The 19,125-nt window shown below is 44.8% G+C and overlaps 1 protein-coding gene across 1 annotated transcript in view; it reads left to right on the top strand.

The window, feature by feature from the left end:
* The window catches only part of CHCHD1 (coiled-coil-helix-coiled-coil-helix domain containing 1), a 54,741-nt gene extending 36,238 nt beyond the window's left edge, over window positions 1-18,503 (top strand). The window contains exon 3 of the mRNA XM_069610683.1: window positions 18,179-18,503. Within this exon, the coding sequence (XP_069466784.1) occupies window positions 18,179-18,286 (108 nt within the window). The 3' untranslated portion in view covers window positions 18,287-18,503. The remainder of the gene's footprint in view (window positions 1-18,178) is intronic.
* The last annotated feature ends 622 nt before the right edge of the window (window positions 18,504-19,125 follow it).

Raw genomic sequence — 19,125 nt, 5'->3', positions numbered from 1 at the left:
CATGAGGCAGGAGTGACCTTAAGCAAGGACAAGTGCAAAATAAAATGTTCAGAAATCGAATATTTAGGGCACAAATTTCTGCAGATGGTATATCACCAAAGACGCAGTTAATTGACACCTTAAAAAGTACGCCTAGACCATGTAATAAAGAAGTAGTACGCACATTCATTGGAATGGCAGAGTATTACTCGAAATTTGTTCGAGATTTTGCAATACACACTGTCCCTATGTCAGAATTACTTAAAAGAAAATTATTTGAATGGAATGACGAATGTGAAGAAGAATTTGAGTTAATAATATCTGCATTGGACAAGGCTCCTGCGTTAAAGAATTTCAGAAGCGACAGGAAAACCATCATTACTACAGACGCGAGTAACATTGGCTTGGGAGCTGTTGTCACGCAAGAAACTGAAAACAAGGAAGTATTAATTGCATTTGCCTCAAGGTTACTCAAGGGGGCTAAAAAGTCATATGCTACCATTGAGAAGGAGGCATTAGCTATAAAGCGGGCAGCAGAACAATTTAGGAGTTTCATCTGGGGTGTTGAAGTTGAGTTCCGTACAGATCATAAACCACTGGTTCATGTCATCATGTCTAAGGGTTTGGACAAGGTGTCAAATCACATCAGGAGGTGGGTGATGCTCCTACAAGAAATGAACTGTACGGTACGTTATGTTCCAGAAATTGAAAATGTCACTGCTGATTGTCTTTCTCGTCTTACTAATATATCTGAAGTGATAGATGAAGACGATGATATGGAAGTTGTTTTGAACATAGAAGCCATGTCCATTTCGCGAAAAGAATGGGATGATGCTGAAAAAGAGGATAAGATAATGAACTGGTCAAGGGTCAAAGTCCATGGACAAAAACTAGATTTGAAGAATTAGATCTCAAAGACTTTTGGTCCACCGCAGATGAACTACGTGTGCATAACAACGTCATCATGAGAGGTGATAAAATGATCCCGCCTTCAGGAATACGCCGACGAGTGATCGAGCTGGGTCATGAAGGTCAACAAGGAATAGTAAAAACTAAACGGAGGATACAGAATGACTTTTGGTGGCCCGGATGCGATCTTCAAATAGTGCGTTTCATCCGAGAGTGTATCCTTGGCAGTAATAGTGAAAAAAGTTGTGTGGGTGTGAAACAGCCCATGGTGGTTACGGGAATTCCAGGAAAAGTGTGGGAGGATTTGGGTATGGATGTGTTGGGCCCTGTCAACAGTAATGGAATGCAAAAATATTGTTTGGTTGTGATTGATCTACTGACTAGGTGGGCGGAGGTATTGATTGCACCGTGTATCACAGGAAGAACTGTCACTCATTTCCTGTCAGAAATCTGTGCTAGAGAGGGTTTTCCTAGGAGCATTATGACCGACAATTCAGATCTAAAGAAATGTTGGATTTCTGTAGTAAGTATTCCATAGTACACAGAGTGCAATCTACCACCCACAAACCAATGGGACAGTGGAAAGATTTAACAAAGTGCTGAAGGAGACCATTAAGTGGGCATGGTCTAATGGGTTAAGCTGGGAAGAAGCTGTTAAGGAAAACATTGTTGCACACTGTTTTACTCCACATTCCACTACAGGTCTATCTCCGTTCGAATTGAGCAGAGGAAGGAAAGCAAGCACTAAATTAGTACCTTCGTGGTTGGATAAAGGCATTGAGGCGGAGAAGGATCTAATGTCTGTATGTAGTAAGATCAGAAATGTTCAATTGAAAAACAAATTTGCTTATGACAAAAGACGACCTGTGAATAAGTATAACGGAGAAATTGCAGTAGGTAACATGGTAAGAATCAAACTTCCTCTTCCTCTAAGGAAGGGTCCTTGTAAATGGTCTAAGCCTGTCAGAGTTATAGAAGCATTTAAACATTCTGTCAGAACAGAGGATGGAAGGATTTGGAATGCTGAGAGAGTGTGGGTTGTAGTATCACAGGATAGCATTACCAAGAGTGATAGTAGTGTTTCAGATGTCAGAAGTTGCGAGAGTGTAGGTGGACATTTGAGTAATGCCAATGTAAGAGCAGGTCGTCTACAAAAAGTATCGGGAGTGAGGAATGTGCAAAGAGAATGTTCTAATAAAACAAAAGGTATTTCCTTGCCAGTCTTTGTCAGAGATTCTTCTTGCAAGTCCAGATGGGGGAAGAGTCTGCCGCAAACCACGACATATGGAGGACTGTGTGAACTCCTTTTATTTCTACAATTAGTCTTACAGTTGTGACTTTAGTATGTGACGGTATAAAGGAGGGGAGATGTGTAGCATGCTCCTTCCCATTGCAAGTCCGGCACAGCTGACGGAGACGTCACTGGTGAGAGCGAGCCTACGGCGGCCTATTACATCATGATAGAAGTTGGAAAGCGAGTTGAAGAAAAACAGATACCGGAGCTGACTCTACCTGTTGGCACCAACTCCCTCCTGTTTCCCAGGTCACTTTGTATTTACAATAAATACATATAATATATAAATCCATTTACTTGCCCATTTATTTATCCATGTCCACGCCCACCTCGACACTACAGCACGCTATAGGACAACCTCCATCTGCTAAAGCCGCGGAAAGCGGCATTCGCAAACATGCTTCTCTATGCCAAGAGGGAAACTTGTCAGAGGCGATAACTGTCGAAGCGAGCACAGCTAGGTACTAGGCAGTAAAGCCTTTGAGGTTATGACGTGCATTAGAACATAGGGCTCACAACAATGGCAATAAGGCACTTGTTAGATATGGCAGTTAACATTAGCTGAACATTGCTCTAAAGCAGCAAAGCAATGAAGGAGTTCATTAAACATTTAAAAACTCCCGTTTTTCTCCACGTTTGTAGACTTCTAAGGTGCAGCCAGCATGTGGGTTTTATCACCTTATTGCAGAGAGCATAACCGGTTTGAATCCGAGTAGTTTTTTCACTATAATATTTTATCTTGCCCCAAATATAATATGCTTATTCCCTATTGTGCACTAAACCCATAATCCAGGATTTAATTATTAATCAGGGGCTAGTCGATCTATAGGGGGAGAAAAAAAAACACTCCCTTAGCATATCCCTCCAGACTTTAAATGTGTAACCAATGGTTTGGGAGTTCAACTAGCATGAACAATAGGTAAGCATCAAGTTTGAATGAAGCTCCACGGCCATAGTTTGCGGAACTTGCAATCTTTCTGGGCAGCTGTGTCCTCTGGGTTAACCCACCTCCTGATCATCACCAGCTGAGCCACATTATGATACAATCTCTAATCCGGAATGCCAACCCCCCCCCTTATTCCCTCTGATCACTTTACAGGTCTACAATTTTTCTGCCCTTTCATCTATTTCCTGAAATCCCCTGGAATGTCTAAGGGGGGCATCTGAAATTGGGCAAATACATTTAAGGCATTTAATCTAGCCCATAAGAGAATGGTAACATATCCCACCTTTTTAAAAATTCAGCTTGATATGTGCGTCCAAAATTCTAGCTTTGTATGTTTTGTTTTTTTGTCATGAAAAATATCTATATTCATGTAATGCACAGAGGTTCCAGTTTGCGGTTCCACTCAACTGCTGTTTGCCATCTAATTTAGGACCTGTTGCCCCTTTCCCACTCCCTAATATCATGCGTATAGATGGGATGCATTTCACAGTTTGGCCTACGAAGATGGTCTGTCAGTGGTCATCCACGACCAGGCAAACCATTGCGATCAGTTGGGTCTAATCCGGTTACTGTTCTCTCACTTCTCCTTTTTAATCCTGCTATAAATCAATCCAGAAACTCGAAATGTGGCTTATTTAAATGTGGCAACCGTGGCAGGAAGCATTTTCACTTTCATTTTTGCCTTACCGTAATGATTAGGTCTGTGAAGTATTGAATCACCATTTTGGTGAAATGCAATCATGAAATTGGAGGAATGTTGGGAATAAAAGAGAATGGGTGGCTTGACATTCCAAAAAGACATGTAAATATCATCCATGTGTAAAATAGTAAATATTGCAATACGTTAATCTTTCTTTTTGATGTTTTATGAGAAGCCAATTTACAACAGAATTGTGTGGCAGCGCAAGCAGAAGGGATTGCTGTGTGCTGGTGAAGTGCAAAAACCAGGTAGTAAAGTCCTACAATAGTGGGACAGCATAGAGTAGGGTAGAGCACACAAGTGGTAGGTCCCAGAAAGTACTAGTGCCTAGAATTACTCTGGAGGTGTCCTTGGATTAGCTAGAGTCCAAAGGATAGCACGGCCAAGTTTCAAGCTTGTCAGGTGTGAACTTCCAGGGCTTGTATGTGATTTTACCCTTTTTCTTTTTTTTTTAAATAAATACTCCCCGGCCCCTAAAACTACTATTCCCATTGCCAACCACATTAAATTAGTCTTCTAAAATGTGTACTGCATACCACCTCGAGGCACTTACTTTGCTTCTTGGAATGCTGACGTGCTTGTTTTTTTAATTTTTTTATTTTTTTTGTGAGGCACGTAAGCAGGCCATTCCACAATTTAGGAACGCAGGGCACACCGGTGCTCTTTATCCGTTTTTCACTGTACTTGGGGGTCATTCAAGCACTCTTGGCGATATGTGGTTCCTAGCTGGAGAGTAGGGAGTCACAAGGATTTATCTGTCAAAGCATAGATGAGGCAGTACTTTTCAGGTGAGTTCTGGATTAAAATTGAAGCCAGTGGACGGCGTGGCCAAGATGGCGGGCTGACTGGACGGGTGCAGTGCTAGCTCCATACCTGCGACAAGGAGTCTGGCGATTTTCATCTTCTCATGCAAAGTGAGAGTACCCGGGGGCAGAGGGCTGGCTGCGGACCACACGCAGGCTGCCAGAAAGTAAGTCCGGGACGTAAAAGAATACTGGCTCAGAAGGAAGGCTCATGTGGAGGAAAGGCGGGAGGAGGAGAAGGAGGAGAAGGAGAAGGAGGGGGCGGACAAGGACACCACATAGCTGAGTGCCAGGTGAAGGTGGGTGGGGGCGGATGACCGCTGTGCTGGTCAGCTCGGGTCAAGCGCTTTCAGCGCAGAGAGAAGGGAAAGAGCGGGGTTGTAGGAGCGGCGGCTGCCAGCTGAAGCGGAGGATGGGGGACCGGTGGTCGGCAGTGTACGGCAGGGGCTGCTGGCCCACGGAAGCCACGCGCTACAGGGAGGAGTAACTGGGTACTACTTTGGCCGCCAAGGAGCCCGATGTTGGAATTGGCCTCTGCGGTGCTGGCGCGTGTTACAGGAGCAGATAACAGAGCGAGGCTCCTGTGCCCGCGTTGCAAAGCAGCAGCAGCCTAAAGTCTGAGCCCTGCAGTAAGAAGTGGGCAGCTAACGGGAGGCGGGTGGAGGAAGAAGAGGTCCTCCGGGAGCGAAGACTGATTACTGCGAAAGGCCAGTGGTGCATGTGGTGGGTTTATGATTGCATCGAATGCCAAAGCATCAAATGCCTTGGCATCTAAAAAAAAAAAAGCAACGGAAAAAAAAGCATCAAATGCATTTATTTTTCCCTGGGATCCCCCAAGCCTCTATTTATTCTAATTTTTTTTTTCTACCCCTTAAAACCCATTTATAATTAAAATAAAACCTTTACCTTTGGAAAAAATGCATTCAATGCCTTTGGCATTCGATGCAATGACTGGATACCACGTGGTGCGACAGGGGTGAGGAAGCACCAAGAGTTTGCAAGAGCAGCTAGGGGAAGAAAACACTTGGGAAAACAGCAGTGCTCTGTGTGCACAAAGTGATGGAGGTAAATTGATGCCAGCTTGGACCTTTATCCAGCTCGCAGTCCTGCCCCACCCCACTGTCTACCTGGAGCTTGATCTACCAGTGTGAGCACCAGGGAACTGCAGGTGGAAAACAGCTCGGGAGGGGGGAAGTGAGGAGGGCAGTGCAGTGGTGCAGATGTGGACAGGAGGGGGTAAAACTGGGAAGAGGCGAAGCAGTTCCCACACCCCCCCCTTAGAGTGAAGCAGTTAGCTGGAATCTCGGCCCGGTGGTTGTAGATGGGACCGAAGAAAGGCTACATGTCCGGAGCTGGGGGACAAGAGTTCTCCCAGAGGGGGCATACACAGACCAAGCTCCACTTTGGAAACCACGCACAGCACCGAGCATGGCATCCACCAAAGAGGACCACTGTGCAGCACTGGTCAAGTTCAAGGGTAAACTAACAGACGGTTACAGCAGAGGGGGCAGCATCAGAGAGGAACTCTCGCAGGGGATCACTGCAAATTGGAGAGAGATCGATGCACTGGGTGATGGTGCTGAAGGGGCGCATCGTGGCGCTGGACGAACAAGTGTCCGAACTGGCTAAGCAGGCAAGAGGTGTGGATGACTGAATCAAGGCGCTGGAGAAGTGAGGATCTGGAAAACAGATCGTGGAGTGACAATATCCGGATGAAGGACCTTAAGGAGGGGGTGGAAGGGTCAGACCTGGAGGGATGCATCCGGGAGATGTTATCTCGCAGGGGGAGGGGGGGGCGAGCAGGGCTGGAACATGGAAATTTAAGAGTACAGAGTGGGTAGTCGGAGAGCATACCCAGGGGCAAGGCCAAGGGACCTGCTGATGAAGATGCATAGCTTCAAGGATAAAACTCCATTGAGGGCAAGTGAGATTCAGTTTTGGCTTATCTATACCAGCTAATACCTAGTGAGGAGAGACTGTTTAAGCCGTTAACAGAGGAACTTAAGAGGATGAAATATTGCTGGCTCTTTATGACAAAACTTCAGTTCTGCATGGGGAATGAACAAAAGAACGTCTCTCGTAGCGTATGGACTGAGCGCACTGGGTATGTGTCCGCGGGACTCTGTGGAGAACGACGACGAATGGCACCAAGGGGAGCACGGGAAGTGAGACAAAACGGCTCACAATGGTGGTGCTTGAAGTGGACAAAGGGGCCTGGTGAGGGTCAATTTAAATGTATCCTGGCTATTCTCGACACAAAGGAAGGAGAAGACTGGAGGAAAAGAAGAAATTGGGGCATGATATGATATGATTATGATATGGCATTTGTAACGTGCCTATACACGTGTTCAAGGCGCGACGAGGCAGGGAGGGAGGACAAAGGGAAGACAGACAACGATCTTACTAGGCCTGGTGTCATTCAGATCGCGCAAGTGCATGGCATGTAGGCGGGACTACACATTGCATGTTTTTCGTAGCTTGCAGGGGTCATGTCAAGAAACTGGATGTGGGATACAGGGATTGTTTTGAAATGGGAAGTTACTACTAGTCTAGGGGGCAGTAGGGTAAAACGAGCAAGGTAGAAGAGATTATTGTGTCCAGGGGAGAATGGGCATATGCAAGTGCAAAGGTATAGGTTAGACTCATGGAATGTAAGGGGGCTTAACGGCCCGAGCAAAAGGGTGGCGGTCCGATGGGAGATCAAGAAGGCCTACTTACAGGAGACTCACTTGGTGAAGGCGGGGGGTGTGAGACTCACAGAAGGGAATAACCACTGCAGTATCATGCGGGGAGCAAGAGGGCAGGTGTGCAATCCTCTTCCATAAGTCTGTGCAGATTCTGGGGGGCGCTAAAGACCCGAAGGGAGATGATTTGGTGAAGCGATAGTGGGAGGTCAACTGTATATGTGGGCATTGATAATGTGCCCAATCGGGGGCAGGAAGGGTTTTTGAAGTGATACCTGATCGGGGAGGGTGAACTGATGGTGGCAGGGGATTATAACCTAGCTCTAGACCCGATCAGGCGGGGTGAGTGGGCATGCTGCAGGGACGATGTCCAAGCAGTTAAGAGAAAGGATTGAGAAACTGGGGCCCAAAGACGCATGGTGGGTGCATCACCCAGAGGATAGAGACTACTCGTTCTACTCGCACCTCCACAAAACATACTCCCGGATAGATTACATAATGGCAAAACAGAGGGTAACTCTAGCGGTGGTAAGGGTCCATATTGGAAGCACAACAATCTCAGATCGTTCAGTCGCCTTGGAATGGGAGGGAGGGGGGACTGAGGAGGGGGTGCGGGGCGGGATGGTGGCTGGATCTTCTCAGGGTCAGAACGGGTAGATGCTTGGATCAGCAGATTTATGGAGGAGGCTGGGGGCGAGGGAGATGAGGTGGGATGCATTCAAGATTCAGATCAGGAATTGCCTAATAGAAGCATCCAAGAGGCTAAGGGAAGGGAGATGGGTGGCAAAGAGGGGCTTATTTCAGTGCAGGAGTGCTTTTGCTTTATTTCAGTGCAGGAGTGCTTTTATTTCACAAGAACTTTCCAGGAGCTGAAAGCCTTTATTCCAGAGAACATCCTCATGTGTGGACTCATCGGGTGTGGCTCCCTAGGCCTGGTCTTCATGTTCCTACTCAATCGGGTGTGGCAGGCAGGCTGAACCTGGTGGGCGTGGCTTCAGAAGCTCAGCTATATAAGCTGCTCCAACCTTAAGGCCGGTGCTTCGCGTTACTGTGCACTCGCGTGCAACGTGGCGCTCACCGCCGCTTGGGCCAGTTTACCTTTTGAAACCAGGCATTCTCCTGAATACTCACCTCCAGGAAACAGGTGCTTCATCGCTTCATCTGCAGACTCAGCTCCTGACATCCAGTGATCTTGATCCCGATGCCGCAGCACCGCACTCTGCATCCACGAACTTGGACCCTGTGAAGAAGAAGAAAGACAAGGTTAGAACATCTGTCAAAGGGCCGCGCCGCATTTGAACCCTACACGCCCCCAGTTAACAATTTACCAGCTACTGTACCGCTGCAGCTTCGTTCATCATTCCCTCCGGCTGCTGCCTCGAGCTCTGCAGCTTCTGCTGGGCCGGCAACATCACCTGCAAGGGAAGAAAGCAAAAGAGCAAACCTCAAAAGTGGAACGGGCAGCAATACAAGACAACAAACTTTACAATACAACAAAAACAAACGAGGAAAGACAAAGGCAAACAGGAACACTTACCTGAAGTATAGTGGCTTAGTCGCAGCAATACTGGACGACCATGTGCAAGGGACCAGTGAAGGAACTCTGTCTAGATCATACAAGCGCCCCTGCCAGAAGCAGCAGGACGGAGTGCTCGCCAAAACTAATCAACAGGTGAGCTTTCCAGGGACAGCGCATCCCATGGTTACCATGGTTTGGGAGAAGAGGTCTGGAAGGGGATCAGGCACACCAGCTGGCATACTCAGGCCCCCTATTCTCCACACAGGAGCAATTCCGAGCAGTTTCGCCTATTACCACCAGTCACCACATAAGCGCAGAGGGCGAAGTCGGATCCGAGCGACCTCGCCCCCGGGAGGGTTGCAACCATGCCCAACGCCTCCGCAGAGACCAGGTGAGCGAAACAGAGAGTAGGACAAAGGCAAGATATCAAGATTGGGTAGGCTATGTGTTGTTATGGGATGGGGAAATACTCACAATCTGTGCTTAAATTGGGGATTTGGGACAGCCAACCGAGTTCTGGACTCAAAGGCTCTGATCACTGCACGGCGGACTCTCCTGGCAAAAGACAGCTGGGCAAAGGTCTGGTCATGGCACAGCGACACCTCAGCTGGATGGAGCGGGTAAGCGGAGCAAGCAGGCGGCACTGGAGAATCCCAAAGCGGGCTCAACCAACTTTCCCCTTTCTGCCTGAAGGTTAGTGGGATTTTGTTATGGGGTTTAGTGCTGAAGGGTGGTTCTGCCTGGATAGGAAGGCTTGGATCAACTATCCCTTTTCTGGCAGTGGGGTCTGGAAACTTGCAGAGTGACGGTGGAATATCTGGATACGCAGGTGCTGGAAAATTCAGAAGTCTCCCCTTGTGAGCTCCCACCCCCCCCTTATTTATAAGGCGGTGACATCACACGATTTATTGTTGGGCAGAACTAAGCTAGACCTACCCCTAAGAACCGGATAGGTCAGCCTATGTTGGTCGCCTCTTCAAGGAGGGGACTCAGTTTATGGGGTTGTGCCATCCCACAGTCATTTTTGCCAAAAATCAATGATGACATAAATCACTCCTTTTTACAGTTGTGGCACTTTTGCAAATTACATAGGCAAATGACACATTTCATACAGGGCATAGTATTCCAACTCCCAGGTCTGTACGACATTGTTTCGCCCTTCTAATAATTTTTCGCGGGTACCACTTCACCCAAAATTCCACCATTGGTTTTATACATGTGTACATATTATCATAGAGTATATTTCCATTCATTTTTACTGTTCCACCATATGTACTTTTCAGATGATTCACCTTTTCCTGACGTTTCTGTCCCAAACATGCTACGGACCGCCACAGTATCTTGTTTTAAAGCCACAAAAATTACATTTAAACTGTTATGCATTACTGCGTTGTCCGGTTATAGAAATACGTCTCAAAGTGTATTCATTAAAATAGTCTTTGGAGGCAGATGGGCTGGCCTTTGTCACCAAATGTCAGTTTAGCCCAGGGTTTCCCAGGGGGTTTGTCTTTAGAGCTCCTTAGTTTGAGTGAATGGGAGGTGTCCCTTCCAAAAGTAACACGTAGGTGTCCCAGAAATCCATTGTGGCTACTTTTGGGGAATTTTCTTAATCACATTCAGGGAGGTGATGAATTGTACTTCAAAGTTTTCTCCAGAGTGTTACTTAGGACAATGTTTTTAACACACGTGAACACTTTTTGGGGATCCACTTTTTTGTGTGGAGACTAATTCTTATTCTAGTACCAATTAATGGGTGACCTCAAAGAGTAGTTTTCACAGAGGATTCCTCATAGTATATGGGGACTTCTGTCCCTAGGCATGGGGTGTTGGACTGCTCATTTTAGGAGTCAGCAGTTTTGTTATAAAAAAGAGCTTGGGGTCACATTTCAAAGAGGAGCTATTTTTGATTTTATTGACCTTCATAGGAAGTGTGTGGTCCCTGAGTTGTGCATCACTCTGTGATTTTTCGAAGAAATGAACAGAGTGTTCGTAGAAGATTTAAAACAAGGAGCTTCATCCATAATACAATGTTGTATGGTCTAGTTCACGGGGTATCCTGGTTAGTTTCTGGGATATCCCTAGTTAAAAGGTGGTCAACCGGTTTCGATGAGTATTATTTATCATCATCTTCAGGACCATGATTCTTTAACTTGTCTCAAATGAGATCAAGATTTTAAGAAGAGCACTGGGGCTGGCATCCCATCCTTTTGGGGAATGCCACTCATGTTGCCAGCACACAAATGTCCTTTGAAGCCAAGCAGGAAACCTGTTTGGCTGGTTACCCAGTACAGCCAATGCATTTATTTATTTTGTTCTGAATCCGAAGCAAGTCGGTGTCATGGTCACGTAGTCAGGGGCACTGGCATGCAGGGGTCTCATGCACAGTAGACCTGGGTGGACACTGAAGGCACCAGGCTCCTGAACAAAAGTGAACAAGAACATCCATTTAACACCAAAAAGCTTTTATTATGGACCTAGAACTTCTGATGCATTAACCTTGAACATTCCATCCATTAAGCAGGATGCATTAACCTTGAACATTCCATCCATTAAGCAGCCCCAAGTGTATTCTTGGGTGTGGCTTCTAATGGATTGGTAAGCCGGCCCATGATCTCAGCTATATAAGCTGCCCCGATCCTCAAGGCAGACTCTTCGCGTTATTCTGCACTTGCAAGCAGCGTAACGCTCACCGTCGCCTGAGGTCAGACTTACCTTGGAAGATCCTGCTTGCTGGACATCCTGCTGTGTCTCGCGTCTCACAGCTGCATTGAGGCCGCAATTTCCATCTAAGGGAAGAAAACAGAAGAGACATTATTGCGGGCATAAATGGGAGCAACATATAAACACATTAAACAGAATGAACAGCATCACAAGAGCTCAAGAAAGACTAAGGAGAAGCATAGTCGCAGCTAGACTGGACTAATCCTTATCGGGGATCAGTGAAGGAACTAGATCCCATTCGACACGCCCCTGCCAGAAGTAGCAGGACGGAGAGCTTATCTTCCATAATTCACAGGTGAGCTTTATGGGCCGGCATATGCTCACAGAAATCGTACTTTGGGGTGAAAGTTTAGAGAGGTACAACAATCAGATTTGGCGCACTCGCACACTCTTATCTCCACGCAGGAGCAGTATCACCACCTACCACCTCTCACAGCTTTTCTACTGAGGTAGAGGCCTGAAGGGGGTGATTAAATTTCAGGGAGGGCTGCAACCGTGCCCCAACGCCTCTGCAGAGACCAGGTGAGCGTAACAGTCGGGTAAAATAAAACCTATTAAATTTTACCCATTCTCCCCCCTCCCCCCTTACATTTCTAGGCAAGGACAGGGCCTTATTCACATTAACCTTTTTAAAACTGATATTTTTCTTGTTTGCAAAAGCACATTTTGACACGTGGTGAATTCTGCTGGGATGTCCCTTTCAAATTCCATTTTCTCTCTCATCTGGATTCCAAACATTGTTTGCAACCCTAGTTAGTTTGTCGTACACGGCAATCTGTTCAAGGCACAGGTCCACTGAAATTGACACATGCACAGAGAGTTGGGGTTTCTTTAGAAGCGTTTATTTTTCACTTTTTGTAGCATAAAAGTCAAGCGTTTTTCTGTACGGCTGAGAGTAAAGTTTCTGGTGATTTCCCAGATCTTGCCTGACAGCCTGTCATTCAGTGACAATGCTTTCTTTTGTTAAAGCACAACTTGAATATGGGTCTTACTGGATCTGAACTGTGTATTGTTGAACAGATGAAAAGAGCATCAGGGTGCCGTCATTTTAAATGCCAAATATTTGCCTTTTTCAATGGTAAACCTTGAGCTAGCAGCAAAGAATTGCTGCTTTTCATTTCTCTTCTTTGGTGCACATAAGAAAACACCCTGGCAGCCTTTCTTGGTGTGCTCCCTTTTCATTTTGCCCAATAGGTGCTTGACAGTTCAGCCATCATTTTATAGCTGCAAAATGCAGTTTTGATGCGAGGCAATGGTGCTCAAAGGAGCCAGCACAGCCATTTTGCTGGTAACTGCTGAAGTGCAGCTTGGTAATGGAGGGGAATTCTGCGGAGTGGGTAAATGTACCCCACAGTAACCAGTCAAATGCTTCAGTGTATTCCAACCACTACATGGTGACACTTTTTCAGTGTTTTAGTCTTCAAAGGGGTATTCGAGATTGAGTGGTAGATGTTCCGGCCCTTGAAATATATAAGAGAAGCATTTTAAGGAGCCAGAGTGTATGTTTCTCTTTAAATGAGCTAAGAGGGTTTTTGCCTTGCTTGAAGGATTGTTTTAGATGAGTGATGGAGGAAGCTAGGGAGTCGAACTTTGTCTTAAAAGAAGCAGGTGCACTGCGTCCCAGATGCCTTCATGCCCTTTCACTCAGATGTTGGAGGTGCAGGGTGCTGGGGGGGAATGGTAGGGTGCATCTGAAAGCAGACAGAGCATGGGTATTTGAAGGTGTGTGGGTGATATGGAAAATCCTGTACCCATTGTTGCTAGCATGGTTATAATTTGATCAGTGAAGTCTCTGACCAATTGGCCACCACGCTTCTGGTGTAGGGTGAGGACTCTAGTTACTTGTCAGAGTGCACTTGAGTCTTTCAAGGGTTTAAACACTACAGGCGCTGTTGTTGGCTGATTGCTGATCTACCTCTAGTTCCAACTGTGCCTTCTTCCCTTTAATCTTTTGGTAGATCCCCTGTAGAGCAGGATCTCGTCTGTTCCAAGATTCTTCAGTGTTGAGCTCATTGTCAGGGTCCAGGACAGTTTGGGCCAGGATGTTCTAGTTTTCTGGCAAGCTCTTAATTCAAAGGTTTGAGTAGGTCATTGGTGTTCTACATAGTATCTTGATGGATAGCTGTTCAGTAATTTTCTAAGAGGTCTGAATGGGGTGTTTGTAGTGCGAGTAGGGCTTGTGATTAGTATTGCGGCACGGCACTAGTTGCTCAGGATCAATTGTTAGTCACAAAAAAATAAACCTTTATTTAAAAACCCAAATTCAGAAGGACTTTGTAAAACTAGGATACAATTGTAATGTGTATGTAAATAAACAACTTTTTTTTATTTATTTGACTTTTTGGAAAATAAACTAAGGTGACATGAAATTCAAGTGAAATCTCACTAAAAGTACTGTAACATTGCAGTCTGTAGAATGACCATTTTTTTTAAATCTCTCTCAGTAGATCTTTATTGAAGAAGACACAACATTCAAGTACATGTTTAATACAATTAAGACAAGAAAGCCATCTAATGTGTACAATATTAAACCTATCCTAATAAAGTTTTCTAACCTACAGACTGGGATAGCATTTTTTTGGAATTTCTAAATGGTTTGTTTACATTTAGAAACGTACAGTATTAGAAAAAATGTGATTATTTTGTCAGTTTATAATTTTATTGCCGTTTTAATAAGCTTGCACTTGTTATTTTTTTTTATACAGTGTCTATATTTTTTTAAAATAGTTTCAAACTATTTATATAAAATAGTTTTACTAATTCTAATTGATTTCCCGCAGCGCATCGAGTGTTATGGTTGTTATTAACTTCTGGCCGAGCACTAAGGTGCAAAGTGGATGTAGAGCACTGTTTCGGTGTGGGTTGGGGAGGGGTCCACTCAATTCACTTATTGCATGGTTATGGATCCAAAGGCTTACAGTATGCCATGTGTACTTGTGGCGCCTTGGCTTGAAAATGCAGTACAGGCTGTGGGGGCGGGCCCCTAATCACCTTAACCCAAAGCGGGACCACCTCCTGAGGAACAAGTGCATGTTTTCTACATAAGGCAAGTTTATTATACAATCGTCCAGGGAGCAGCTAGATGACTCTATTAAGCCAAACTAACCTAAGTCTCCACAAACCACATAAGTGTGCACATTGTAAATTTTTGCAACAAAACATTCCCATATATTTTATTACAATCCACCCCCACATGTGATTAGACAAAACCTCGTCAAAGAAATCCCATCTTTCTCCAATTCCTACATTCTCATTGGTAGAAGTTATCTTAACTACCATCGTCGGCTCGTGTGTAAACGCACCTCCTTAGGATTTGTCCTTGGTAGGTTAGTTGTGTGCAAACATAGATGATTACTAGTTGTTAGGCAGAATTATATGCAGTACCCTTTGGGAACACCGCAACCAATTAAGACTACAAGTGACAGTACAAATTCACCTTTGGTACAAGCCTGTACTATCAGAACAATTGGTAGCAGTAGCTGAGCAGCCAGACTTATGTCAAGAGTAAGTGAGCAGTATCAAATAGTTACACAAAGGACAGCAATTACTATGATTGAGGCAAACACTGACTCAAGGTTTCTAAGTAAAAGAATATATATTTATTTACTCAACAGTTGTATTGTAAGCAGTCTAGAAATCACAATCTTAAATACACCACATCACTCCCAATACGTTCCAGACAAGTTAAGCTCACAAAATGAAGTGGAACAAAATGGCACTCCAGAAATTTAAAAGGGAGGGATAGACAAAGTTAATTGAAATTAAATCACACCAACAGGTAAGTACTCTGGGCAGTTGAACAAGAGAAACTACAGTGATAGAATCAGGTAGAAAAGGCTTAAGGCCAAAGTCAATGGGTCAAAAGTCTTTTGCTCAAGATTACACAGTTCAGGGTAGTTCGCGGTAAAGTTCATAGCACAGATTCCGGACGGGGTTGGTTGATAGAAAGGTTAGTTCAAAGAGAAGAGAAGGACAAGCACTCGGATTGGGCAAAGCTTTCAAACACTTTCACCACGGTTGAAAGAAACGGACAACCGGATTTGCACAGTACCTTAAAACGGAGAGGGAGCTGTAGCTGAGCCGGACGTTCCTGGCAATTTCTGCAGGCTCACGGTTCCTGAAGCGACTGTCGGACTGACATGAAGTAGGAAGCTGGAGGGTCCTGCGCCACCCAGGGAAGAAGCCAGCAGCAGAGCAAAACAACGACTAAAAGGTAGCTCTGTACAGCGAATTCGACCAGAGGAGGGGTCCTGGCTTCTAGTTTGGGCAAACTGGTTGGTCCCACCAGCTCAAGGGAAGAAGTTTCCTGGAGGATCTTCTGTCATCAGATTCTGAAGATTCGGACCTGCAGCAGGGCTTCACCAGTCGTTCAGTCATTGTAGGGGTCCTCTTTGATCAGCTCCTCATTGGTTCTTTCGTTCCAGTGGCTACTCTGCCTTTCCAGTCCCAGAGACCTGCTTTTTATGCAGTTTTCCCCCATTCATTCAACCTGGCTGTCAATCACCCAGCAGGTTGCCTGTCCTGGCAGGGACAGTCACCCAGCCAATCAAACGGGAGTGCAACTTGGGTTACCAAGGGAACCCATGGGACATCCTGCCTACCTAGACTTTCAGGCGCCTTAAGGAGGGCTTCTGTGCAGAAGCCCGCGAAAAGAGGGCGAACAATGGAATCATCCCCGGTTTGGCGTGCAGAGAAAAACACGAGAAAGACTTTAACAAAAAGAAATGGCGACTAAACCCAGCCGGAGCCAAAATAGAATGTATTTGGTCAAGCGGGGTTATGTTTGAGGCTAATAGAATAGCCTAAACCAATACCAGGGTTATATAAGATAACCGCGGTAGAAAAGTTAGGGTAGTTACCACTGCCACCAGCCAAGTCTTGATGTAAAGGGATGCTCCAAGAGACACAGACAAAAAGGGATAAGAAATGACCCTTTCCAATACTCCATGTAAGGTGGGATGTACTGGGTCTGTGGTTTACAGAGACTATAGTTAATGGCAACTTTACATGTTTCTGGGGGACAGTAGTCAGCCCCAGAAAAATTTGAGTCAATGGGAAGTCTAAAAGACAACCCTGTGTCACTGCACTGAAGGTGCTGTGTAACGCACACAAAAGTGGTGCTCATGGAGTAGGTGAGGCTCCAGAGCCCAGAAACACACAAATGGTAAAAACACACATGGTAAAACACATGTAAGAGTGGGAAAAAGGCTCACACTCTCACCAGGTGAAAAAAAATAATCCTAGAAATCCAGCAAAGCTGCTGAGGGACTCATTAGGTAAGGGAAATCAGCCATTTATGAGAATTCTCCCTAACACTAGTAACAACTGGCCTGAGCTCTTTAACTGTACTCCTAATTTCACATGGTTCACATAGATACTTCAAGATACTTCAAGTGATATGAAGAAGGCTGACTAAACAGGTTTTGAACTAGCAATGGCTATCTCGTCCACCCCCTCTTTACTGGTGCCATTGAAATACTACCACTTCACATGTGTTCCACCCTGAGAAAACAATACTTCACCCCATATTTATTTATTGCAGGCCAAAGCAAATAGCTGGATCCTACTGCAAGACTTTAATACACGCAGAGATTACAACTGGTCCCTGCAGAACTAGTAAGCCATATCCCTGTGTCCTGTTCGCCGGCTGGCCCTCTGCTGGATTACTCATTTCTGTCAACCTCAAGCCTTCAAAACCAGATTTTCCCAGTGACCTGAAATTCCTTGCGTATCTGAATACATTCTTCAAAAGCCCATTACTTGCAGATTTATGAACTTCTTTAGCATGTTCCTCAGTGTGCAGGTCTAATAAATATTTTCTCCTTTATCGTGGGTTTTTCAGGCCAGGCCCCTTCTTCGCATGCACATTTAAAACCTCCTGTCACTCAGTTTCCATCTACTTCCACCACCATGTGCGAATCTCATTCATATTTCACTTCAGCATTTCATCTTTCTGCTCACACTGCACGTGTGCAAATCTAATATGTATCAACTTTAAACAAAACACTAAAGTAACATATCCCATCCATAATTAACTGCAGTAGATAAATATGAAATTGCAGCATCGTGCTTAGTTTGCCACAGTCACAAATATGGCATGCAAAATGGAACCCCTCTAAATCGTGGAGACCTTTCCTGATGCCCCAACAAGGCACAATGGTACCCATCTATAAAAAGGGACAATGTAGGGCCCCACCATCCGATTTTCACTCGTCATTGTTAAAGCAATGTTATTTGGAAAAATCATACGTGTCTTATGCTATGGCTTGATGTAAAATGTGTAAGCTGATATATAATTGGACTTTCTTGAGGGGTTTGGCACCCAACGTATGGTTTGGACCTATATCTTAATAGTGCAGAGTATATCTAGTGGCAGGGAACAGATTGATTTTGCCTACATGTTTGTTAATAGAAACCTCTGCCTTTTATTGTTTTTTATAGTGCGAATTTGAGATCCAAATATGAAGACTTTCCAATAAACAGTCTTCAGTTGTTGGCCTTGGAACACATTTTTTTAAATTCGATTTGTTGCTAGCCACTTCCTTCGGTGGAACTGATTTAATATGGTGTTAGTCCTCTTAATACTTGTGTCTGTATCTAATTTATTTTGTTTTGTTTCTCAGGCACAGCGCAGGGCTGGGAAAAATTCAGAAAGTGAGACTGGCCGCTTGCCTCCAAATCAAGTGAACCAGCTGCTTCGTAGGTTTCCAAACATCAAACATGAGATTTAACGTTAAACTGATTTCTACATTTCCTTTCCTCAATCCCTTGGAAGAAAGGATAACGTATAAAAAACTGTTCAGAATGGGAGAGAGCCACTGGACTGCTGCAAACTATAAATATATTGTCACTCTGTATTTACATATCTGAATGAACCTGTTGTGTATAAAATGTACTCAAAGGACGACTAGACTGGTAGGAATTGGTCAATAAATGTATTACACTATGTTTTGTATGAAAGTGTATCCTTTTTTAGGTGTCTTTAAAAATCTTTACCTCTTTTTCAGAACTAATGCATTCACCAAGCGCACAAAAGGAATCTGCTGCGCTGTAAAGCATGCTCAGTATTTGATTGCTCTTTTGTGTCACATCTCTGGGTGTGTTGTATTTGCCTCTGCTATGCAGTGTTGAAAGAGAGCCTACATTGTCTGCGGTGTCTAAAAATTGATGCAAGGTGAAAAATTGCAAGAGCCAAATTGGTAAACAATCTCCTTCAGTACTGCTCATACACATGAACGTCCAATGTATTAGAGGAGCTGTTGCTAACTGCACTGAAAGCAGGACCAGAAGAAGAGTGGAGACATTGTGGGGGTTGCACTTGTTTACATTTATTTTCTGAGCGGCAGGGGAGTGACACTGCAGACCGCATTATAAAGGGGTAGAAGAGATGGGGCGGTGATCTGAAATGCTTTTTGAAATTTGATTACAGCTCTTCAGACCCATAACACCTGTAGGTTGCTGTTGCAGAACCCACCCACTCACCTGCCTATATGCATGTGTGGCCCCTACAGTTAACCACAAATGATACGTGAATGCATAGTGTCTATGGGAGTATTAGTGTCATGTAATG

This window comes from Ambystoma mexicanum, chromosome 8 (genome assembly GCF_040938575.1).
Source record: "Ambystoma mexicanum isolate Mex_15411 chromosome 8, UKY_AmexF1_1, whole genome shotgun sequence".
Taxonomy (NCBI): Eukaryota; Metazoa; Chordata; class Amphibia; order Caudata; family Ambystomatidae; genus Ambystoma; species Ambystoma mexicanum.
The sequence above is the reverse complement of the archived record's forward strand: the minus strand, read 5'-3'. Positions and strand labels throughout refer to the sequence as shown.